This window comes from Malurus melanocephalus, unplaced genomic scaffold (assembly GCF_030028575.1).
Source record: "Malurus melanocephalus ecotype Western Australia unplaced genomic scaffold, MMel_1.1 scaffold_105, whole genome shotgun sequence".
Taxonomy (NCBI): Eukaryota; Metazoa; Chordata; class Aves; order Passeriformes; family Maluridae; genus Malurus; species Malurus melanocephalus.
Window position 1 is genome coordinate 1051287 of NW_026623337.1, and position 21354 is coordinate 1072640.

The 21354-nt window shown below is 37.2% G+C and overlaps 1 protein-coding gene across 3 annotated transcripts in view; it reads right to left on the minus strand.

The window, feature by feature from the left end:
• Positions 1-21354, minus strand: part of LRBA (LPS responsive beige-like anchor protein) — a 365054-nt gene that overhangs the window by 42902 nt on the left and 300798 nt on the right. For all 3 annotated transcript variants that reach the window (XM_057369185.1, XM_057369184.1, XM_057369187.1), the window contains exon 48: positions 11437-11604. In XM_057369185.1, the coding sequence (XP_057225168.1) occupies positions 11437-11604 (168 nt within the window). The remainder of the gene's footprint in view (positions 1-11436; positions 11605-21354) is intronic.

Sequence of the window (21354 nt, forward strand, 5' to 3'; positions counted from 1 at the left end):
TACTGGTGTCTTCAGAAATCCAAAAGAAATTTGAAGAACTGTTGAGTAAAGGCAACAACRCTTGGACAAATATGTCTAGACATAGTGGCTAGACTTCAGAAAAAAAAAATCTCCTGCATTCCTTCTGCTTACCAAGAAAAAAAAGAGGTAGAGGTTTCTTTTTTTAGCTTCCACATTTTGTAATAATGACCAAGAGAGTGTGTACTAGCAACCCCAAATGGTTCTTTCCTTTTCCCAGATTGTATTCAAAGTCAATCCAGATGTCAATTCCACATTCTGATGTCTCAGTCAGAGGGATCACACACAGAAGGATGCAAGATGACCTCCCTCTGTCAGCAGAAATGTGATGGTGGAGCTGGAATCAATCCCCATTCTCTCRGTTTACGTAACAATAGAAAGAGCCACCAGATGCCACTCAGACTTTTGTTCAATCTGTCAAAGAAAATCAGGTGGGAGCAGGGAATCTTTCTCAGAGATATAATTAGTATCTCCTTTGAAGAAAAGAACCTACCACTCACCTGAGAAAAATACAGTAAAATGCCCATCAGTCAGAAAGTCATCCTCCACTTCCTTTCTAATGAATTATAGCCCAGCTTAAAACTGAGCTTTCTTGAAAAATAAGCATTACCAGCATTAGTCAGTATTACTAAGAGACAGACTGCTGCTTCTAGCAGCAGTGGAAGGGCATGTGTTCCCACACTGCTGGATCCCTCTGGAGCATGCAGCCATTTAGTGACTGCAAGTAGAAATATTAGGGAAATTTGCACACCTAGTTTCACATCCATTTAAAGGCATCATATAAATGGTGTCTTTAGCTTGACAAACCCTCATGGCTAAAAGCAAGATGTGTGCCACAAAGTAAAACACAGTATCATTCCATGTTTTGTCTCACTGTTTCTCAAATATCTCAGCAAAACTGCTTTCTTCCTGTTAATCATCTACAAAACCAAAATTTTGGTAAGGTCAGAATTGTTCCAGATGCTCCAACAAGAAGTAATAAAATTAAACAAGGTAAGCAACCCTTACAATAATTCCCACAGTATGCATCTCAAACCACATACTTATGCAGCATTGTATTTCAAATGCTTAATTAATTTAGAAGCATGAAAGCCATAGGCAAATTTCSTAAGTTAACATTTATCTGATTTTACCTGTTCCTAAAAAAGCCTCCTAGATCACCTCTTTTCTTGGGCTGTGGGAAGGGGAGGAGGGGAGTAGGGAAGTAAATTAAAAGAAGGAAAATAAAGAACTTGAAAAYTTGCCTTAGCTATAATGTAGCTCCTGGCCACTGTTTAGTATGGCTATTTTCAGTCTCTGAACTTACCCTCTAATCTAACTGTGAAGAAAGTTAATTCAACAGTATGCAGTACCCACCAAATACGGCTGTAAATTTTTTGGGAAGGAGGGTGATGGGGAGGTTGAACATATGGATGCAGTTAAGGTAAAAACAGATGTTTGTTACTTTTCTTTGCAGYAACACTCAGAAACTAAGTCAAAATTGCTTTTTTTTCATGTTTATGTCTGAAAGAACTATAAAATTAAATATGAGGGAGGGCGGGTGGAGGGGGAACTGCAGTGAGTGTCACAGAGAAAGAATGAAACGGTCTCCAGTTTTGAACTCAAATCCTCAAATGAAGTCCCATAATAGTTAAAAGGCAAGACATCCACCATTTAACTCCAGATTTAAAGACCTTTAAAGGGACTAGCTCAGAGAAACTTTCATCATGCCTCCTCAGACACAAAACAACAAACTGTCTGAGGAGTCCAGGGGCACAGCACACCCATGTTAAAATACACACCTTGGCCGGAGGGCACAACAAGCTACAACCTCACCATTTTCTTCAGGGAGGCTGCTCTCAGTGCCTTCACAGATCTGCACCAAAGTATTCCCAGTTACTTCCCAAATCCCTAAGATTTAGTTGCCAAACATTTGAAACCCCAGGTGAAATAACAACATGTATTGCACTACATATTCTTTCAGCACCTGTGTCAGGAACAGAAAACGTTTTGGGTTCATCCTCCACCTCTCTGCCCAGCATTTAAGTCCAGAAAATAACAGCCCTTGCAAAAGTAATTACTTTGGCTCTCTGCCGCTCCTACCTCACTTTCCAATATTCAAAAAGGTTTATGCACATGTTCCTCAGTGATTTCTACTGGCTTGAGCAATATGCAATTGTGATTACTCGCTTTTGCCTTCCATCCACCCAGATGTTGCCTTAGAGCATCAGAGAACACAGACTGTTTGACAGGTTTCCCCTCAGACGGCGAAGTTGAATGGCTTAGCAGCCAACCAACGAGCTCCTTTCCCCATGGGATGGTGATTAAAATCAAGCTCCACTAACAAGTGATCAGAAAACCCCCTCCGACCAGAGAGAGCCACTTACACCCAACAGGAATATCCTTAGTAACATTCCTCTAGGATTACTGGAACACAGATAACACTAACCAGAGAGAAAGAACAATTCATAACAATAGATAAAATTGCTGAAAAGAGKCAGAAGATTATAAAGAGAAGCTCTTTGTARTACCATCTCCCTGGYTTCCTAACAAYCCCCATTAGATCAAAATTGTGAAAAATGGGCAAAATGCTTTTCTGACAAAGGCAATGCATATGCTGGCTGACTGTACACCTGCCCTGGGGATATTGCACTACACTTGACCCAAAGAAAAAATACAGCACTCAAATGTTGGTATCATAAATTCACACACTCCCATTTGCTATTTTAAAAATAAAATGAGTGATCTTTCTTCATGTCAAACCAGAAAGTTATTTCTCTTGTTTTGACTTCACAAATTAAACATTTTGTATTTAATCACTCCCATGTTTTGTTTTCTCATTCACTTAACATACTGATTTAAGCAAATTGTCTGTASTAGCTTTGAAATCTAACAAATAGCAGGGAAGAGAGTGGAACAGAAGAAAGGCTAAGGAAAAGACATTATGAGATCAAGAGTTATTTACTGCTCTCTAGGTATCATTAAAACTGATTGCAAAATGTTTTGATACACTCTCTGCTAACCAAGCAGAGTGYAGAAGGTGTTTCTGCCCACTAAAGCAGGTACAGCTCCAACCCCAGTAACTCGGGGTTATGGCTCCAGGGCTGAAGCGTAGGCAGAAATACTGTCAGCAGTCCACAGAGGGGGACCTTAATAGAGCACATGAGCAAGTTGGGATGGAGCAAAAAGTGCACAACCTCTGCCTGCTGCGGTGTGTTAGCGATGTCTGTAACAAAACTGAGTGTGCCTCACTACACAAAAAACAACAGACACATGCAGAAATTAAAGTCATCAAATAGAAATTAAGCATAGAGGGTTTTCTTCCTTCTTTGTATCTTCCTTGCGAGAAATATATCTGCTGCATAATATTTTTCTTCTCTTCTTACCATCTGCCAGTTTCACCTCCTTCTTTGTACTAAAAACACCAAAGTTGTCTGGAGATTTGTTTCTCGTCTAACTACTTATTATTCATAAAATCCAAACTACTACAGATACACGGAGGGGGAGGGKTTACCCTAAACAGGATTGCTCTTTTTATCCTCAAAGCTGTTTGAGAGTCAATATATGAATAATACATTATTCTGCTCACAATAGAGAAGTAGAGAAAGGCGTATAGAGAGTAGAGAAGCATAGGATGCCTTCTACCACATCTTACAAACAAAACCACTAACCCAGCTCTTAAACCACATTAAGGAATTTTCTTGAGAAAAAAGAAAAAATGAAGTCTTTTTGTTCAGACAAATCGGTATGACAATTACATGGCAGTCATTAAAGTAAAAGAGGAAGTAATCACTGTTTGTGAGGATACAAAAAGAAGCCCCTCAGGGCCATACAAGTTGCTCCAATGTGAATATATACATTCCAGGCATATTAAACAGAGGCACAGCCCGGCCTGGCTGCAATCTCCAGCTCACGCAGCTGTCCATCTACTGCAGCGTAATCCCAGCTGCCAATCTGAAAGAAACCAGTTAGTCAGAGCAGACACAACCAACAGAAACAAATGTCACTCAATAATGTTCAGAGGCACTGGGTTCATGGATAATTTCAAACAGTATCTCTGTCTGGAGCACTGATGTGCTCATTCAAAACACCTAAATCTTTGGCTACTGGAAAGAAGCAGATAAAAAACACTAGAACTGCAAAAACAGGTCTGGTAGTACTTCAAAGAGACTGACAAAATAAAAAGGGAAAAGAGTCTAAAAAGAGAGTTAAGATCAATGTAAGGACCTGCAAATAAAACTGTATTCAGTACAAGCAAAATCCAAAGCAGCCCTGGGACAAGTTTTTTAAAATACTACAGTTTCTGTTTTATTTGAGCACCAAAAACAAAATTGCTTCCCATCTCTCTTTTCTGTGGCAGCTGAAGATTTCAAGAGAGCAAGTCACTGCTCTCATTTTAAATCAATAATTATCACAGAGAAAGTAGTGGCACTGCCATGTGCAATACCCTCAAACTTCAATTTCTGGCATTATTCATTTGCTTTTATAAACAGCTAAACAATCTTTAAAACTTGCTCCCTTTGCACAGTCTACCTGCTGCTTAGCTGATCCCAAATTTTCTGATACAAAACCTTTTCCTCTGGAAAAAGCAATCCATTCCAATCTGTCAACAATCCACAGAACTTCTTAAACATTGATGTCATCTCTATTGATTAAATAAAAAAGCTTCATTAAAAAAAACATTTCAATCAGAAAGAGGTTAATATATTGAAGCAAAAATCCMAAATCTAGTTGTCTTTAAATTGTCTTCTGCAATCACCTTTCAGAATTTGTAACAAATGTGAAAAAAAAACTAACTCCTTTTGCTATGCTATGAAATATATTTATTTAAACTCTCATAATTAGTACCTGCAAGACTAAACTTGCTTTTTCCAAACTATAGGTACAATAGTATCTCAGAGTTTCCTACTGCAAAAAAAGAGCTTTTTGTATTATTTAACAGAATGCAACATTCAACTGAGACTTGACTTTCAGACACTGCTTGAGGAAAACACCTTTGGCATGACTACAAGCTTTCTCACTGAAGCAACAGCTATTTATCAAATATAACTAATAACTATAATAACGAAGTTTGGAAAGCAAACACCACACACATCTACAAGACACAGTGGGAACAGTGATGCCCAGGTTAGACACCCTGGGCTGCAATAAGCACGTAGAATGAAAACATTCCAAACAAAAATGTTTAGTTTCCCAATTACTGTGAAAGTCAACACAGATATCATTTGGGCAGCATAAAGAGTCTGCAAATAATCAAAGAATGTTGATGACACAACATTTTTTATATTTCATAAAAAAATTCCTGTAGTCTGTTTACTTCCATGTTTCATTCAAGGCTAAATGGTGTATAACTATAACTATTATATAACATCTCATCCTTTTCACATATGGAAGAGGAAAAAAAAGTCTAAAAATAGAAACAATTTCTATTAAAAAGGAGTTATTTTTGAAGTATTATGAACATCACTTTTACCCACACCTTACTTACTTTTTGATTATGCTTTCTTGTTTAATGCTGGCCAACAAATACGTCAGCTAAGACTGACCAGCCAGGCACAAATGAAAATGTAAAGAGCCCAGGGAATCTCCAGACCTCTCTGGCTCTGATAGATCCACAAGACAARTCAAGCAAGAAGAGGTGAGGGAACTGACTGCACTGAAATTTTTTATCCCTTGAATTTCAATCAGAGGAAAACAGCACTCGGAGCTGAAGGACTAACTCACGTGAGTTACCTCCTTCCACAAAACTTTACTAATTCCAGCCAGGTTATTAAATCCTTATACATCAAGTCTCTCAGGCCTACCTTAATTAACTATAAAATATCACTCCCTTTCCTACCGAAYAACAACATCACAACAAAATCCAGGCTGAATGAAATCAAAGGAGTGCCACATCTCCCAGACACCACAGCAAGCACTTGCTTATGTCATTTTGCTCATTCACTCCAACACCACAAGCAGGTCACAGAGTGAGCTGAGATGTGAGAACCAGTAGGTAATGGATACAAACTGGTGGCAGGAGTGGCGCTCCTGTTATTTAATGCTCCTTTCATAGGAAGGAAATACTTCATCCTTTCGARGATGCTGCCCAGGCAAGCTGATTTCCTTGAGCAATGTTACCTGCTCTCATGGGAGTCCCTGCCTGAGTTACMCACTCCTGCTCTGGGCACCCTCCCAGGAAAAGACCAAGGCATGGGCTTGGTTGCATTGCCATCATCCTTTCTTAGCCTTGAAATCAGAATGCTTCCTTTAAATACAGCCTTCTTAATTCCAGTTCCATATAAGGGTATTTTAATATAGATTTGCAATGAGATTTAAAATGAGACCAATGCTAAACATTTTGGTTTCTCCCACTGTTCCYGTGCTGTACAGCACCAAACATGCCATCTGTGCAGCACACTCACAGCCARAGACAATTCAAAGATTCTTTCTACGGTACTTTGAATGTTGCCTGCATGAATTTGTTATTTACTGAATTCAGCACTTGKAAATTTACTGCTTTGTGACAGTTATTTTATAACCATTCTATCCTACATTTTAAAACCCATTGCAGCCACAACAAASACTGTTGCCCAACCTGCTAAAACCAGACTGATCGTTTTCCCAACTATTTAGTAAATGTTAACTAYGCTATAAATACAAATTGTGTTTATACTCTGTGAAAGATTCACTGTTGTCAGGGTTCTCCAGCTGAGTTAGAGCTGAAATATGCTATTAACTCCCACCATGAACAGAGCTAAAAGAGAGGCCAAAAAAGCTTTCTCTGGGATAAGATATCAGATCTGCTACTGCTGTCATGAAACTGGGGTCATGTAAACTAAACATCCTTGTAACTTCTTTTGGAAAACACAGAAGTCTCTCAAACTGTAAATATTTAAAAATAAAATAAGACTCATAAGAGATAGGCCTAAGATGCACAAAACCCAAAGATATTAATCTTGAACAACATTTAAAAGCTATTATCCATAAACTAATTTATCCCATATGCCTTAAAACTGAAAATAAAAAAAAAAAAAAAACTTCTCTCTCTATATATAATCAGAAGTGGCACACTCAAGTAACAAACCAAAAGCTATGTCCAAGCTGATTCTTTGAAATTTTTGGAAACTCCTCAGTTCATATGGAAGTGAAATATCATCAACAGAAAGAAAGGTGCCAAAAGAATGGAGAAAGTTCGCTTCCTAATGTTAAACAGACTACCTTCAAGTAACAAAAAGGCCCCTTCTCTTCAAAGGAAGAAGTACAAAACAACAGAACAATCTACGGCTAAAAGCAAAACACTTGATGTTATTATTTTAATGGGACTTATTCTTGTGTTTTTAGAGCTATTATTGCCAATTTAAAAATTAGTAGTCTTCCTTAATTGCTGACTTCAAAGATCATATCAGATTTTTTTGTTTTTTTTCTTTTTTTTAAATAGACGCTTTTTGATCAACATGGTACAAAATTCAGGATGTTTCCTGAAGTGTAGGGGTTCCTGTAAAAATCAAGGATGTATTCTCCAAGTAATATTTAATCTTCCTGTTACTAACTTTGTCTCTTTGCTTTGCTTTCATCCAGGGTTTATACTAACTACACAGGGGTATCAGTGAAAAAACGGACTTTTAAGTACAAACTGAATTAAGGCCAAATTCATGATAGCTCTTTGCTATACTAAGCCAGAGAAAAGAGAAATTTCTATTCTTCTGACCAACACTGATGAAATACCCACCAATCACTCCTAGATACAAATGATTTTCTATGGATTGTGCTTCAGCTCTTAATCAGTTACTTGTCTGAATGACTTAGATCTAATTCCACTTTTTTTTTCCCCCCCTCCATTCTTGGACAGCTATGGCAAAAAGAGAGCAGAATTTGTGATAAGAAGGTGCTGTGAATTCTCTCCAGAACAGCTGGATGACATTTGTCTGTGCTAAATGACTCCTTGCCCCTTCCATCTAGGCAAAAAAGAGAGGCCTTCCACAGCAGATCTTGTGACTGGGAGTTCCACAGATCAAAACATGGTGCTCAAGAGCAAGTGAACAGAAGGCACAGCACAGTGACACAGCAAAGCTCTGCTGCTGGCAAATCCAGCGTTTTCCACCACAAAGATATTTACTGCTTGCCTTTACAGCAGCTTCCCTCTGCAGCTGCCACCTCCTGCAGCAAGACACACACGGATCAGAGGCAATGACAGCGCTGCTAAAATGTTGGAGGGCAAGAGAAGGATGAAGGGATGGTCTCTGCAGGGATGAGCAGTGGCCCAATGTGCCAGCAGGGATACTGGATCTCTTGCCTTGCTTCTCCTGGCTGCAGCTCCCTTCCCCCACTGGCTGCGACTCAAGCCCCTCTCTCTTGATCTACTCCCCTCCCCCTGAGATTTGCCTTTGAATTATGCAAGCTTTGCACTCCCCAGGGTTTATCTGCCAAAAGGTAGCATGTGGTCCATGGTTTGCATTTTAGTTTAAAATTTTCTATTATGGCAGTCAGATCCTTTCAAAATACTTTACTTCCTTTATTCCCATAGGCAGAAAGAATGGCAGGAAAAAATTGTTCACAGCAGTATAAGAGGATGTAAAAGTTCTACATTTTCAGTAAAAAAAAAAAGAAAGGTGGAATATGGTTTTAATCAAGTAGTTTTCCTTCTTAGACGAGTACTTCCTTCTTGTAATATATATAACCTGACTGCCTATAAAAATAAAGGTGCCAGTTGGAGCCATTTAGGAGACCCAAGGAAATTCTGCATTAACCTACACCCCTCCACTCCTCAGTTCCTTCCACCATTGTTCTGTGTGTGGCCTCTTTGATGAGTTAGGTCACCAGGATCCATGCATCTATCTGTGGAGATCCTTCAGAAACACACACATCACAGGCTTCTCATTACTGATGTGGTCCAGGCTCAGCACTGACTGTCTATGTGGGGAAATTGCCATGCTTTAAGCACTTGCTATTATTTCCATATGATACCTAAAAGCCTCAGGAACTTGCAGCTCTAAGAAAATACAGAGAGCTTCGGTTTAAATTTGTAAATGAAAATACATTTTCTGCTACAACTSTTAAGATTTTAAAGACCCAAACACTGAATCTCATAATGAGAAAAAAATCCAAAMCATCATTTTTGAAACCAAGAAATCCAGTTTAATACTTACCTAATAAACAGATATTAAGTCTGAGGTGCTGTGCCTGCCTAAAAATATGGTTAATTGTCCACATCAGAAATTCATTTGGGCTCTAACCAGGAATTTGGTGCAGAAAAGATGAGATATTTTCTGGCAAGCTGACTGAAGGAGAAAAATAAATGCTGATTGAAGCTGCTTGGCAGCACAGAATGTTAGCACRGGTCCTCAGGGAGATGGATTAGCAAGCAGGAAGAAGGTGAGGCTGTCAGAGGTGCATGATAAATTCATTTAGCACATAGATATAGAATGATTATGCACATAGAAATACACACAAACAGATTTTTCATTACTTTCATCTCTACCCATAAGTAAAACCAGAATAAGTCACCATTGGTGATGAKAGTCATTAAATTTCTGCAGTATCAATATCGTATCAGAGCTGATCATATGTGCCATTTAAAATTCCATATACACATTTCCATAATAAAAAACATGCTTTACAAAATACATGTAAATGGCAAGGAATACCTAACTAAACAGGAAACCTTCCACTGTTTTAGTGACCTGCTTAAAAACCCTAAAGAAAAATACCCCATTGGGCCAATCCTTCAAGAAACTCAGAATGAAAGTGCTGCAAGACACCATCCATTCTGCTGTTTGCATTCAGTGTGTATTTCTGACACCATCGGTTTTGTTTCAAAATTCTGCTGCAGCTAAGCTACTCCACTCTTATGAACTCAACAACACTGCAATTCTCCCTCTCCTGTTTTTATTTTTATGCACCACTCAGTTCAAACAGCACAGAACAACTCAAAAATTAGAAACATGGTAGCAAAGTACAATAAAAATGACAATGACAAATTCAAAATATTTGGYAACAAAGTAAATGCCTCCCTGAGAGGATCCATACCTCCAGACAGATTTGTAACTTCCCTGATCCCAAATTTCTTTTTGTCATGCTACAACACAGGTAAAACAGATCACAGTAAATGTGATAAAAATGCTAGAAAAATTCAAACTACACAAAAACTGTGTGTGGAGAATGCTAGTTTCATTGCTGTTACTTCAATCATTAGTTTCATAAACAAAGGTGTAATGATGGTTCATTTAATAACAAAATTTAGAACAAATTACACACAATACCCAGTCTACATTTCAGCCCACATTTTAACCAAACACTTCAGGAGTCTACTAAATACTCCTGAAAGGTAAGAATAATTCCTTGCCAGTGTAGAGTGGACAAACATTATCAGTGAATTGAAAACATGACAAGGTGAACATCTGCTAGATGACTCTTGGGTCTCTATAACTTTTCCAAACGCAGATAAAGACTTCTTTTTCAGATGCCAAGTGTCTCAGTACTCCTTTTCTTAGCTTAGTCAAGGGTAATTATGTGCAAGATATGTATTTGAGGTTTAAATAGACTAAGATTCAGTTTGCAGACTGATTGCAAGCCGTGTAATAACAACACTGAGCCATCACTTTGGTACTAATCCAGTCCCTGCGTCCCATCTAATAAAACAGTTGGTAACATTCATATTACTGTTTTCATGGACTCCGAATATTTTATAATGAAGTACCACTTACATTTATTTTATAATTAACATATTTGCAGCTATACTGACTGGCAATATAGTGTCTGAGCAGAGGACATAAAATCAATCCAAAATCTGTTTTAATCACCTCACTTTGCCCTTTTTTAAACAGCTGTTTAGATGGAGGAGGAGGAACCTTTGAGCCCACAATATCCTATRAGATACTTTGGCAAACAGATTTTCTGAACGAAGCTGAGTCTGAGTAAAACTACTGATCTCTCCAAAGCTGAAATATTTTCTTTTGCATATGAAAAATAAAGGATAAGTTATTTTAATTTGGTAACAAACCAAAATAAAACATAAGAGGCTACAAAACTCTGGTGTTTGATGTTTGCTACACATCCAGACTGCACTTAAAGAGAACTGTTAAAAGTGCAAAAGGAAAATTCCAAAGCACATGCCCCATCAAGGTTGCTCACTGCCACTAAGATACACTATCAGGGAACAAAATGAGTGATCTCAGCAACTGAAGCAATCCTTGAACATTTATTTTTATATTGGCATCCAGCTTGGGCTCAATCCAGGTGCACGAAGTTTAAGAACAACTTGCATCCTTGTTCTATTAATTCTGCATGCTGTGACAACCAGTTCAGRCACCTTGCATTTGACTGGCCTGTGGCCAAACCACAAGAAAACACAAAGAAACTGAACATTGACCAGAAACCTTGAACAACGCGGAGTCTTTACCGTTTCGACACTGCAGTGATTAATGAAGACTTTTCTGTATTTATAAAGTACAAGCTTACCTCCCTCAATACGGAATCCGTTATTGAACTCAAATTAACAGCTCCTTCATAAGTCAAATAGTAGAATACATTCAGGGACCTAACAGCCTCTGGCCCTTGTTGTTTGTAGCCAAAAATCAGATCAATCCACTGGTGAAGCTGGCAGGAAACAAAYTCACTTTCTAATGCCTGTGAAAAAMACAACACACAAAACATAAATTTGAGTTTGCCAGACAGTCATTATTTGGCAGTAGCAGCAGCATTATTTTAATAGCATACAAAATTATTTTAACAAGTCTAAATACAGAATTGATAACAGTATTTTTAACTTTTATCCAAAAAGGCGGGCCTTGTGATAGATGCCAGAGTCTCATGACCACTGACCAGGAGACCTCTGTTTTTAAACTGTAGTAGTGGAAATAAGAAAAAAAAAGCAGTGAGTGGAAAGCATTTGTGCATCTATACACAGCCAGGCTATGTTTTCATGAACTCCCAAGATTAAATTGTGCTTTTCTGTGTGATCTGAATGCTGAGTAACAACAGCATGATTATCTGATTCTTGCAGCCAGAGAGAAGATTGATAGAATTTGGGAAATGGAACTAACTAGGATGTTAATTTTTTTTAACAGGCTGGAAATACCAMATTGCTATCACTTTCAAACATTTMTTGCGTACAAACCTATACAGAAAMCTATACAGAAATACTAYRCTGAATGATWCAGTTTCTTTTCTGAAGATGTTATYCAGTTGCAACCCAATCCCCAAGATTAGAGCATCTTAAAAAAAACTGTATTAAAACACAACCTAAAAATCATTGTCATCTTAAGAGTTAATTCATGCAGATTAAATCACTATCAGTATTTGCTTTTTCTATTTTATACAGAGGATTCAATGTATTTCTGATTTGAATTAGCAAATGGAAAAACATAACAAACAGATACTCTCTTCATCTAGCAAAATGAATGGCATTTTCCTYGCAAAGGAAATTCCTAATTTTGAGCAGAGGAAGTTGAAATTAATCTGAAAACCAAGCAAATCACTCTGCAATTTGCACACAAAAATGATGGGTTTGTTTCATTAACCGATGCCTGAAAACAACATTTAAATTGACACATAAAACCAGCAATTGTCTTAATTTGTGTGGTGCACTCCACACAAAAGCCTTAAATATGTTCAAATTAGAGCAAGCTGCTTGATTGTCACTGCAGTCTCATGTCATATTAATGCATGACAAACATTAAACCATACACTTAAATGGCAATTTATATCATTTAAATGTTTACTGCCACACCAGATCATCACTCTTTTAAATGTGACTTTCTGACAGCTAATTTCAGTTAATTTTCCTCGATTCACTTAATTAGAACTTTCAATCAAGAAAAGACCTGTACATATCTTAGACATCATATCATTCTTTTTTTATTATTACTTTTATTAGGATACTGAATTGCTGAAAGCATTCTTTAAAATGAATCACAACACAATATAGTATCTGTTTGGATAATAATATAGCAATACCTTGCAACATATATGCTTAGACAGGACTTTTTCTTTTTTTTTCTTTTTTAATTTAAAAAACACCCAATATTTAGATACAGATGCACAATTAAAACTATAAAAAACCGCAAGCAAGCCAATTAAAAATTAATGATTTCAAAATTGTTTAATAAGATAAAACCAGTCAGGAGTCTCCTGAGTGTCCATAATATTGCAACGTGCAGCCATAAAATTCTACAGGGCTCAGCAAATGACAATGATAAGAATTAATTTTCATGCTATCCTCCTAAAAAGAAATTAACRTTAGAACATACTTACTGTTATCATTAAAACTTTTTAATGCCAAGAAAAAGAGAATGTTAGGAACTTGTGATTTTTTTTATAGATACATACATAAATATTTAGTATGCATGTAAGTTGTTCATATTCTCCTTTTCCAGATTTCCAATTAGTCATATTACCCTCACAAAGCAYTTGGACATAAATAACTAAAGGAATACCGCTTCCATCTCCTTAGATTAATATATGTATAAATGTGATTTTTTTTTCTCCCTAAAAAAGCAAAACTAAACCACTGCCTTCTCAGGGAATGGCTGGGACACATCCTGAACTTACTTTTCTTCAAGTCTGAAATTATTTTACGTTTGAAATTTGTACAGATTCAAAAGTAGATAAATATTTTCCTCATTAAGCCATTTTAAAATCTTCTAAAACCTGCCATATCCCAAGTGAAAGGGAGAACTGAAAACAGCTAGAGTCAGCATCAGGACCCCAAAGGACAGACCAAGCAGCACACAAATTCAAATGCCAAATAAGCTTTCCTGACATTTCAGGTTCACAGTTAAGCCCTCGGCTGGAGGGAAGTGCTTATGCTGTGACACAATCAATGGAAGAACAATAATTAATAGCTTGTATAATGACTAAAGAACAGACTTCCAAGGAAAAGAACCCCATGTACCTGATCAGTCAGCGTGATGCACTTCGCAGCCACACTGGTATATYTAAATATGGGTCCTCCTTAAGAAATCATCTGAGAAATAAAGAGGTTGCAATTTGCATAACCATTTGGATATTAAAAGGAGGGATTTGGTGGTTGGGTATTTCCTTGTTTGTTTGTTTTTCAATGCTGCTGTTGGCATTTACCTCTTGCAAACCTGAGCCAAGTCTATCGATGGTTAAGCATTTAGGATTAATTTCAAYCTCAACTTCCTTTACGACAGCCAGYGCTCACTAAGGCTCGAGTTAAATCCAGCATGCAGCCACGGGATATGAATATTCTTTCCATGCTGCTCCTGAATCAAATCAAGGAATTGCCAGCACTCTCAGGGCAGAGCGAGCACATCGCTCACCGTGTGCTTGTGTGAGGGAAATGCACAGAACAAGGAAACCCTCAAAAATGTCCAGCATCATACAGTAATTCCAATCCCACCGAGCTATTGTAAAACAATTCAGGGACTAATGTCCAATTGTTAAAGGATCAAACAAGCCCATGGAAAGGCAGCCACGTGAAGCCACGCACAGATTGTCAATTCTGTCCACAGGGGACTCATATTAAGTTTGACAAAGTGTCTTGGGGMTGATATCTGTTTCTTTAATGAGATCTATTAGGCAGAGAGTAAAACACTTGAGATATGCTAAAAAGTACARTATACAGATGTCAAACACAAACACCTATTAGTAACTTTCATTTCTCTATTCCCAAGGCAGAAACACTTCAGACACATCAACAAACAGAAGCTTAGATCACACAAGGAAATTCTAGTTTATTCATAAATATTTTTCAAATGCACAATCTGATATCAGTAAATATGTGCAATCAAAACTATCCTGTCATAAAATAACTCTGAAATTCAGTATTTTATGAGTATCTTTTCTGTCCTGTTTTCTGAAAGGATTGAACAGAGAATAATTTACTCCTGGCAGCCAAAGACTAACATCAGTCTAATACTAATACAAATGATTTGGCAGAACATGGATGGAATGACAAAAACATAAAACTAGCAGGTTAAGAATGATTTTTCCTTTTTCCAGTATAAATTTTCCAAACATTTATTACGATATATTTTCCCAAACAATATCATGCCCCTGGAGTCAAGATTTGTATCTTTAAAGTGACTACCATTGGCTTTTGCCCTCTACTTTTATTTCTGCTTTAGATTTTATGCAGTGACATACAGCATATGAAGTGATGTCTATTAAAAATGAATATATACTGTGCTTGAGTCTGGGACGTTCCAATGCTGAAATTAGATGAAAGGTTTAACTGCATTTTTTTTCATCAGCACAGATATATATTCATTGTCAAGCTAGTCAGAAAAAAAGGACAGATTTACTTGCCTTATTCTTATGCTGAGTAAAGCAAAGTAATTTTGAAGCACAGGATAAAGCACGCATGCAACTCCTACCTGAACGACAGAAAAAGAGCCCAACCCATACAAAATGTGGTTCATGAAATGTTAAAATGAAAGTAGAAACTTTGATAAACCAAAACTGCTCCTATTTTTTCAGATGGAAAAAAAAAAACCAAAACCAAACAACCAAACCAACAAGCCCAGGAATACGCTTCACCAGCAAGTAAGAAATAAATCTCAAGTAAAAATAATTGCCTATTACATTTAATGGACTAAACATTTTAATTCCTCTCTGAAAYGCTTAAAACGAAGTCTCATTTACATTCCATTAGAAAAATTTTTATGTAAGAACAGAAAAGCATTAATTACRATTTCACATATTTTTAACACAACCACAGCTTTAAGGTGAAAAGTACTCTTCTTGAACCCTCAAAGAATCCTCATAACTGGAGCACCAGGTAACTACTTGAAACTAAGTACGTTTTCTGGCTTGGAAATACGTGTGTGCACATGAATACAAAACAAAACTCCAAACTCAACAAAATCAAACAAGTGGAATGATGTTTGCATGTGCAGCCTTTCAGACACGAGTTGGTAATGCTGCCTTAACATTGATATATGACCTTTGTAAGTTACAATGAAGAAGGCTGGTTTTTTCAGCCTAATTAGAACTGTTTCAAATTTTCCTGCTAAATATATGATAGAAAGTCCTTTCAACTTTTTTTTTTATTCTAGAGTTTCTTTCCACGTCAACCTTGTTCCAATCAAAATATGTTTCGAATTAAATTATTTTGATTCAATATGGGGATCACATTTCACTTCTAAGATTTAAAGTCCAAAAAGGAAAAGTTTAGGCTGTTCAAACAAAGCAAACGCAGCCACTTTGCAGAAAGCTATTCACATTTACCAAGACTGACAAATTGTTTGTGTGCACCATTAGGTCTAGTTTCTGCAATAGTTGCCAGATTTCCTGTCCTCCTAATAACATATTAACTCTTCAAGTGCTGGCTTTATCTTTAGAGGATTTTCAGTAACCTCCAGGATTTAAAAAGGTTACTTTTTAAACTAACAAACACAATTTCACCAACATCGCTGTTTGATCACGAGCAAATATCTGAGAAAAAAGATGTATAAAAAGTTGATAGAAAGATCTTGAACTCAGGCCTGCCTCGAGGATATCAGAAGGAAGAGGACAGCAAAGGCGTTAAGGAGAAAAGTCCATGTTCTGCTTGAGGTAACACAAATTTCAAAAGGATGAAATGGACATAACCATTTACATGATTGGTGGATTTTTACAAGGTAAGTAATGATTTCAAGCAAATTAATTAATTTTACTTACTGTATTTCACAAATTGTTTTAAGTATAAAATACTTAAGAAACTGAGCATCACTTACAGAAAAWATTACAGTAACTATTTCATTTTTCCTTATTGACTGCGTGTGTGTGTTCCACAAGTGCCCTGCCAATTCTTCATTACTGTTGTAACTAAAGTGAGCATTTTATTTTATTTCTCTACTTCRTTACCAACACCAGGATAAAACACTCTGGAAAATACAACCCTAAGAAAATGTTTAATTCAGATGCTTTACTGAAGACAGCTGATCTCGTAGAACAAAGGATGATAAACTCCCCCTCCTCTGTTCCTTGTTCTCTGTATTTAACATTAAACTACTAAGTAAAGACCAAAAAAAAATTCAGTGCAACTTACTGAAATTTTTGGCAAGCTACATTCTGCATGAGTAGCACGTAAACAAAGAAAAATATTTTGCAATGCAATGATTCAAAATACTATCTGAATTTACATCATTATGACCAAAATAAAAATAGCGTGTTTAGCCAAAAATCTTGAGCACTTTTTTATTTTTTGGTGATTTCTATATTCAGTCTACAACAGTAATCCTGTAGTTTAAATGGAAAAATCATACAACTGCTACACATTTTGTAACATGAAAGCAACACTTGCTTTGAAATTCAGCTTTATTCTCAACTAAAATGTCTATTATTAGGCACCAGGAATAACATATTTCAGTGAGTACGAAAACTTGCATTGGAGTATTTGTAGCGACCCTTTCCATAAAGGGCAATGATCACCCTTAAACTATTTCTCAGTATATCCTCAATAATTGCAAATTTGATAGGAATATTTTAAGGCAAAACTGCTACAATATTCCATGAACAGCATATGAACAGAGCAAAGAATACATTTTTATTCTTAAGTTTCAAAGTTTAGGTGTTGCTTTACCTCACTTGCTCACAAAGTCACAGTTGTTGCAACACCAACTTTCCTGCTGAAAAGAAGGAGTGGGAAAAGCCTGTCTCAGCCAACTGACTCCATCAATAAAAGGACGCTTTCCAAAATGCATCCCAAGAATGGCCCTTTCCCAATTGTTTGCTTTCTTCTCACCCACAGACAGAAAAGACACAGAATTGYGGTAGGAACAAACAATGATCAGGAGGTCTTTATTACACTACCCTACATGAAAAACAATATGTAGAAGCCATAATTACTTGCAGTTGTGAAATCACACGAACGGCCATCAGTATTCATAACTCTGATAATGCTGATATTTGTGGCTCGCATTTGTTTTTCCCCAGAAAATCTAACTGAGACTGGCTAGCCCATAACCATTTTTTACTACAAAGTTGGCTACAAGCAAGTATTGATAACRCCAGGAGGTATTGCAGAGTTATCCACCGTTTCCACTTTTCCCCACCACATCCCTGTATTTACTGCCCACATTTAAAATGCTTGCTATGCTGTTAAGAGGTTTCTTTCTTACAGAAGAATCATCAACATCCTGAGGCCAGGACAGGGAAYGAAAACTCTTTTGGAAAATCCTCACACACAGTACCAAAAGGAGGCAGGAAGTTCCCTCCTCCCTGAAATTCAACAATTCCTCTCCCAGTTCCTCCAGCACTTGTTTGCATGAAGACTGACAGCCTGGGTCTGGAACCTATTACCCATGGAAGCACAGGCTGTTAACCACACAGCCGACAGTTAGCTCAGTCAAATTAGTTCAAATGAAGTTTTGTGCTTAAAANAAAAAAAAAAAAACAAAAAAACAAAAAAACAAAAAAAAAACCCAACCACCAAACACCAGAATCCCACAAGACAGGAAGGCATTTCACAACACAGTGCTATGCACGGATTGTCTCAGCATCCCACTCTGCCAATATAACCTATTTTCCCATCAGAAGGCTGATGCAGGGACACTGCTTCCAACATTTCAACTAACTTGCATTACACTTCTAGCCAAGGGACTTCTGCGTGCTACCTCCTCAAGCCTTGTCAGTGGCTTGAATGTCAAGCRTTAGTAATGACAGACTGGAAGGTCAGGGGACTCCACACCTCTGAAAAGATGGTAAACACTAATTTACCTTTCTATGTTACAGATTCTTTCCCTTTAAGAGAGAGGTGCAAAATACACACTACAAAACTTCAAACCAYGCAACATTTGCTTGCCTTTGAGGTTGTATGAGCTTTTTGAACACTGAAACTTGAAATGGGCCAAATTCTGAAATTCAGAAAAGCACTAGAGTACACTTACTCTGCAGTGTGGTTTTAGCTTACTTACACTTACTGAATGCAGAGGTAGCACAACTCTAATGCAACATACAAATTTAGTGACTGCAGTGAAGGCCATGAAGTTGTGAAAACATCACAAACATGTACTGAACTTGAATCACTAAATGAAAAAAAAAAAAAAGTTTATGCAAACACAAAGCCACACTTGAAATGGCTTTCCATTAAGTAATTAGGTTATGTACTACCATCCCATTGAATCTGCAAAGTTTAAGCCTAAGCTTACAGTTTGCTTAATGACAGCACAACRCACTTCAAAATGTGAGAAACTAGTGATTTTTAAATGTATTTTACATTCAAACTGCTTGTGCATTTCTGCCTTCCCTAAGACTTACTCTGTAAGCCCTAAAAGCGAACTGTTGCTTTATTTTTGCACTCTGTTWCAACAGCTTGCAGCATTTATGCTGTGCTTTGATGTGTCAGTTGTATACGCAATTCACAAGAGCTGTGATGATCAACAAGTATTAGTATGCATGTAAGAGGAGACAGAAATGGTTGCAAACACATGGTCTTCGAATCACTGCAAACAGCACAAGCAAACATCTTAGAGGAGTTGCAGAGACTAATCTAATTTGTCTTTGAAGCCAGTGGTGGGGGGGCAGGGGGGGAACTGCTCCACAAAAAATTGTTTAAGATTAGGAAATGGTATGACAAAAGGTCAAGGAATTTAAAATCTGAAACACAGTTTAGATGCAAGTCAGGCAGAAAAGTAATTTCAATCTTGTCATTTGACTTGTCTGCTAATTCACAGAACAGACTTATTTTAAAGCTTTTGGGGAACAGAACACAAGATTTACAAAGGCAATTAGGGTACCATATCTGCATAAATCAAACAGCTACAAAAATAGGAAACAACCCTATATCATCACRTGGGACAAATGTGTAAGCCACTGTGGGGCTAAGGTGCACAGACAAGAACAGGATTTGCTTCCTTGAGAGAACTATCAACAGTAAAACCCTGATCTTTTATGAAGCCATTCTGACTGGTTGCTTAGGATGACACTASAAGGTGTGTCTGGCGAGTACAGCAGACTCCTTGAAGCTGGCATTTCATTGGAATGACAAAGGAGAATTATCATTTGACTTAAAAAATGGCAGAGAAAGGGGGAATTCATGCAACAGGGATACTCAGCATTAAAGGAAAAGAAATCAGATTTGTGGAATATACTATTTGGRAAATGAAATGCTCAYTGCAAACTTGCTCAAACACGTCAGRTTCTCATTTAACATCTTGTTCTGGCACATTTGCTAAGCAAGTTATTAGGAAGTCTGGATCCAGACAAACTGGTACTCAGGGTGGCTCGCCTATCCAATACCCTAGGATGTTAGCTTCCAGTTTCTTGTTTAAGGAGGGCACTGCCCCAGTCTTGACTATTTGTCATTCCTTCTCCCAATGGACCCACTGGGTTTTATGGTCCCGGGAAGGACGTTGGCTAGTGCTGGAATTCATAACAGAACAAAGAGCTCTTAGGAGTCAAGTTCAATGCTTGAAAGAAATCAAACTGAAAATGCTTTGTATTTATAAATTACTTCTTAAAATATCTCTAATTTTTTATTCCAATTTCATGTGATGAGTTTCAAACAGCTTTGTTCATAATGCTTTCTTGTAGATAGAGTAATTTTTTGTTAGATTTTATTCCCTTCTTTCACCTAACCGGCTTCRAATTTCCACTGACAGCTGTACACAGAGAGACAAGTGATATATTGAGTATATTGAGCATGCTCAGGAAACCAAGGCATAAACACCTCCGAGTGCAACAGACATTCTGTAGCCAGCTGAGAGCAAACTTTTYATAACCTTTATATTACTCTGCCATGAACCATGTTAGTGGGAAGGGCATAGGAGACAAATGCTATGAACATTCAGAGATTAAATGCTGAAAAAGCATATGGTCARATATTAACATTTTTATTAACTACATATTCTTCAGTTATAAGCTAAATAAGGTGTTAGAAAATCCTAGAATTTTCCCTTATATTAGCAACATAATTTTTTCTTCATAGATGTGCTAAAAAATTAAGGAATAACGTACAAATATTTTACTGTTGTAAAATAGTATCTAAGTCCCATGTTCCAAAAGCCATGTAATTCAGGAGCTGAACTCCCAGGGGCAGCTCTTGCTCTTTAGAGGTAAAACAAGCAACTATCAATGCTGTTACTTCCCAGGATGGAAAAAAAAATMAAGYTTAAAAAAATACAAAACCAAAATAAAACCCAACATAACATTATGCCATGTTTTAAAGTAGCAACAACCAAATTACAAGGTTTTAATCCAACAACRCTCTAGTGAAACTACATGCCTGTTGAATGGCATGCAGCTTTCTTACCCAGACTGTGCTAAGCACAAGGACACCATCGGGTCCTTATCTCATCAGAACTGTAAGGGACTCTGTGGGCAATTTACTCAAGACTTGGCCTTGATGATCCGTGTGGATCCCTYCCAACTCTGAATASTCTGTGAAACTGTGACTTTACTCAGGAAAGTGGAAGGCACCTGCACCTACAC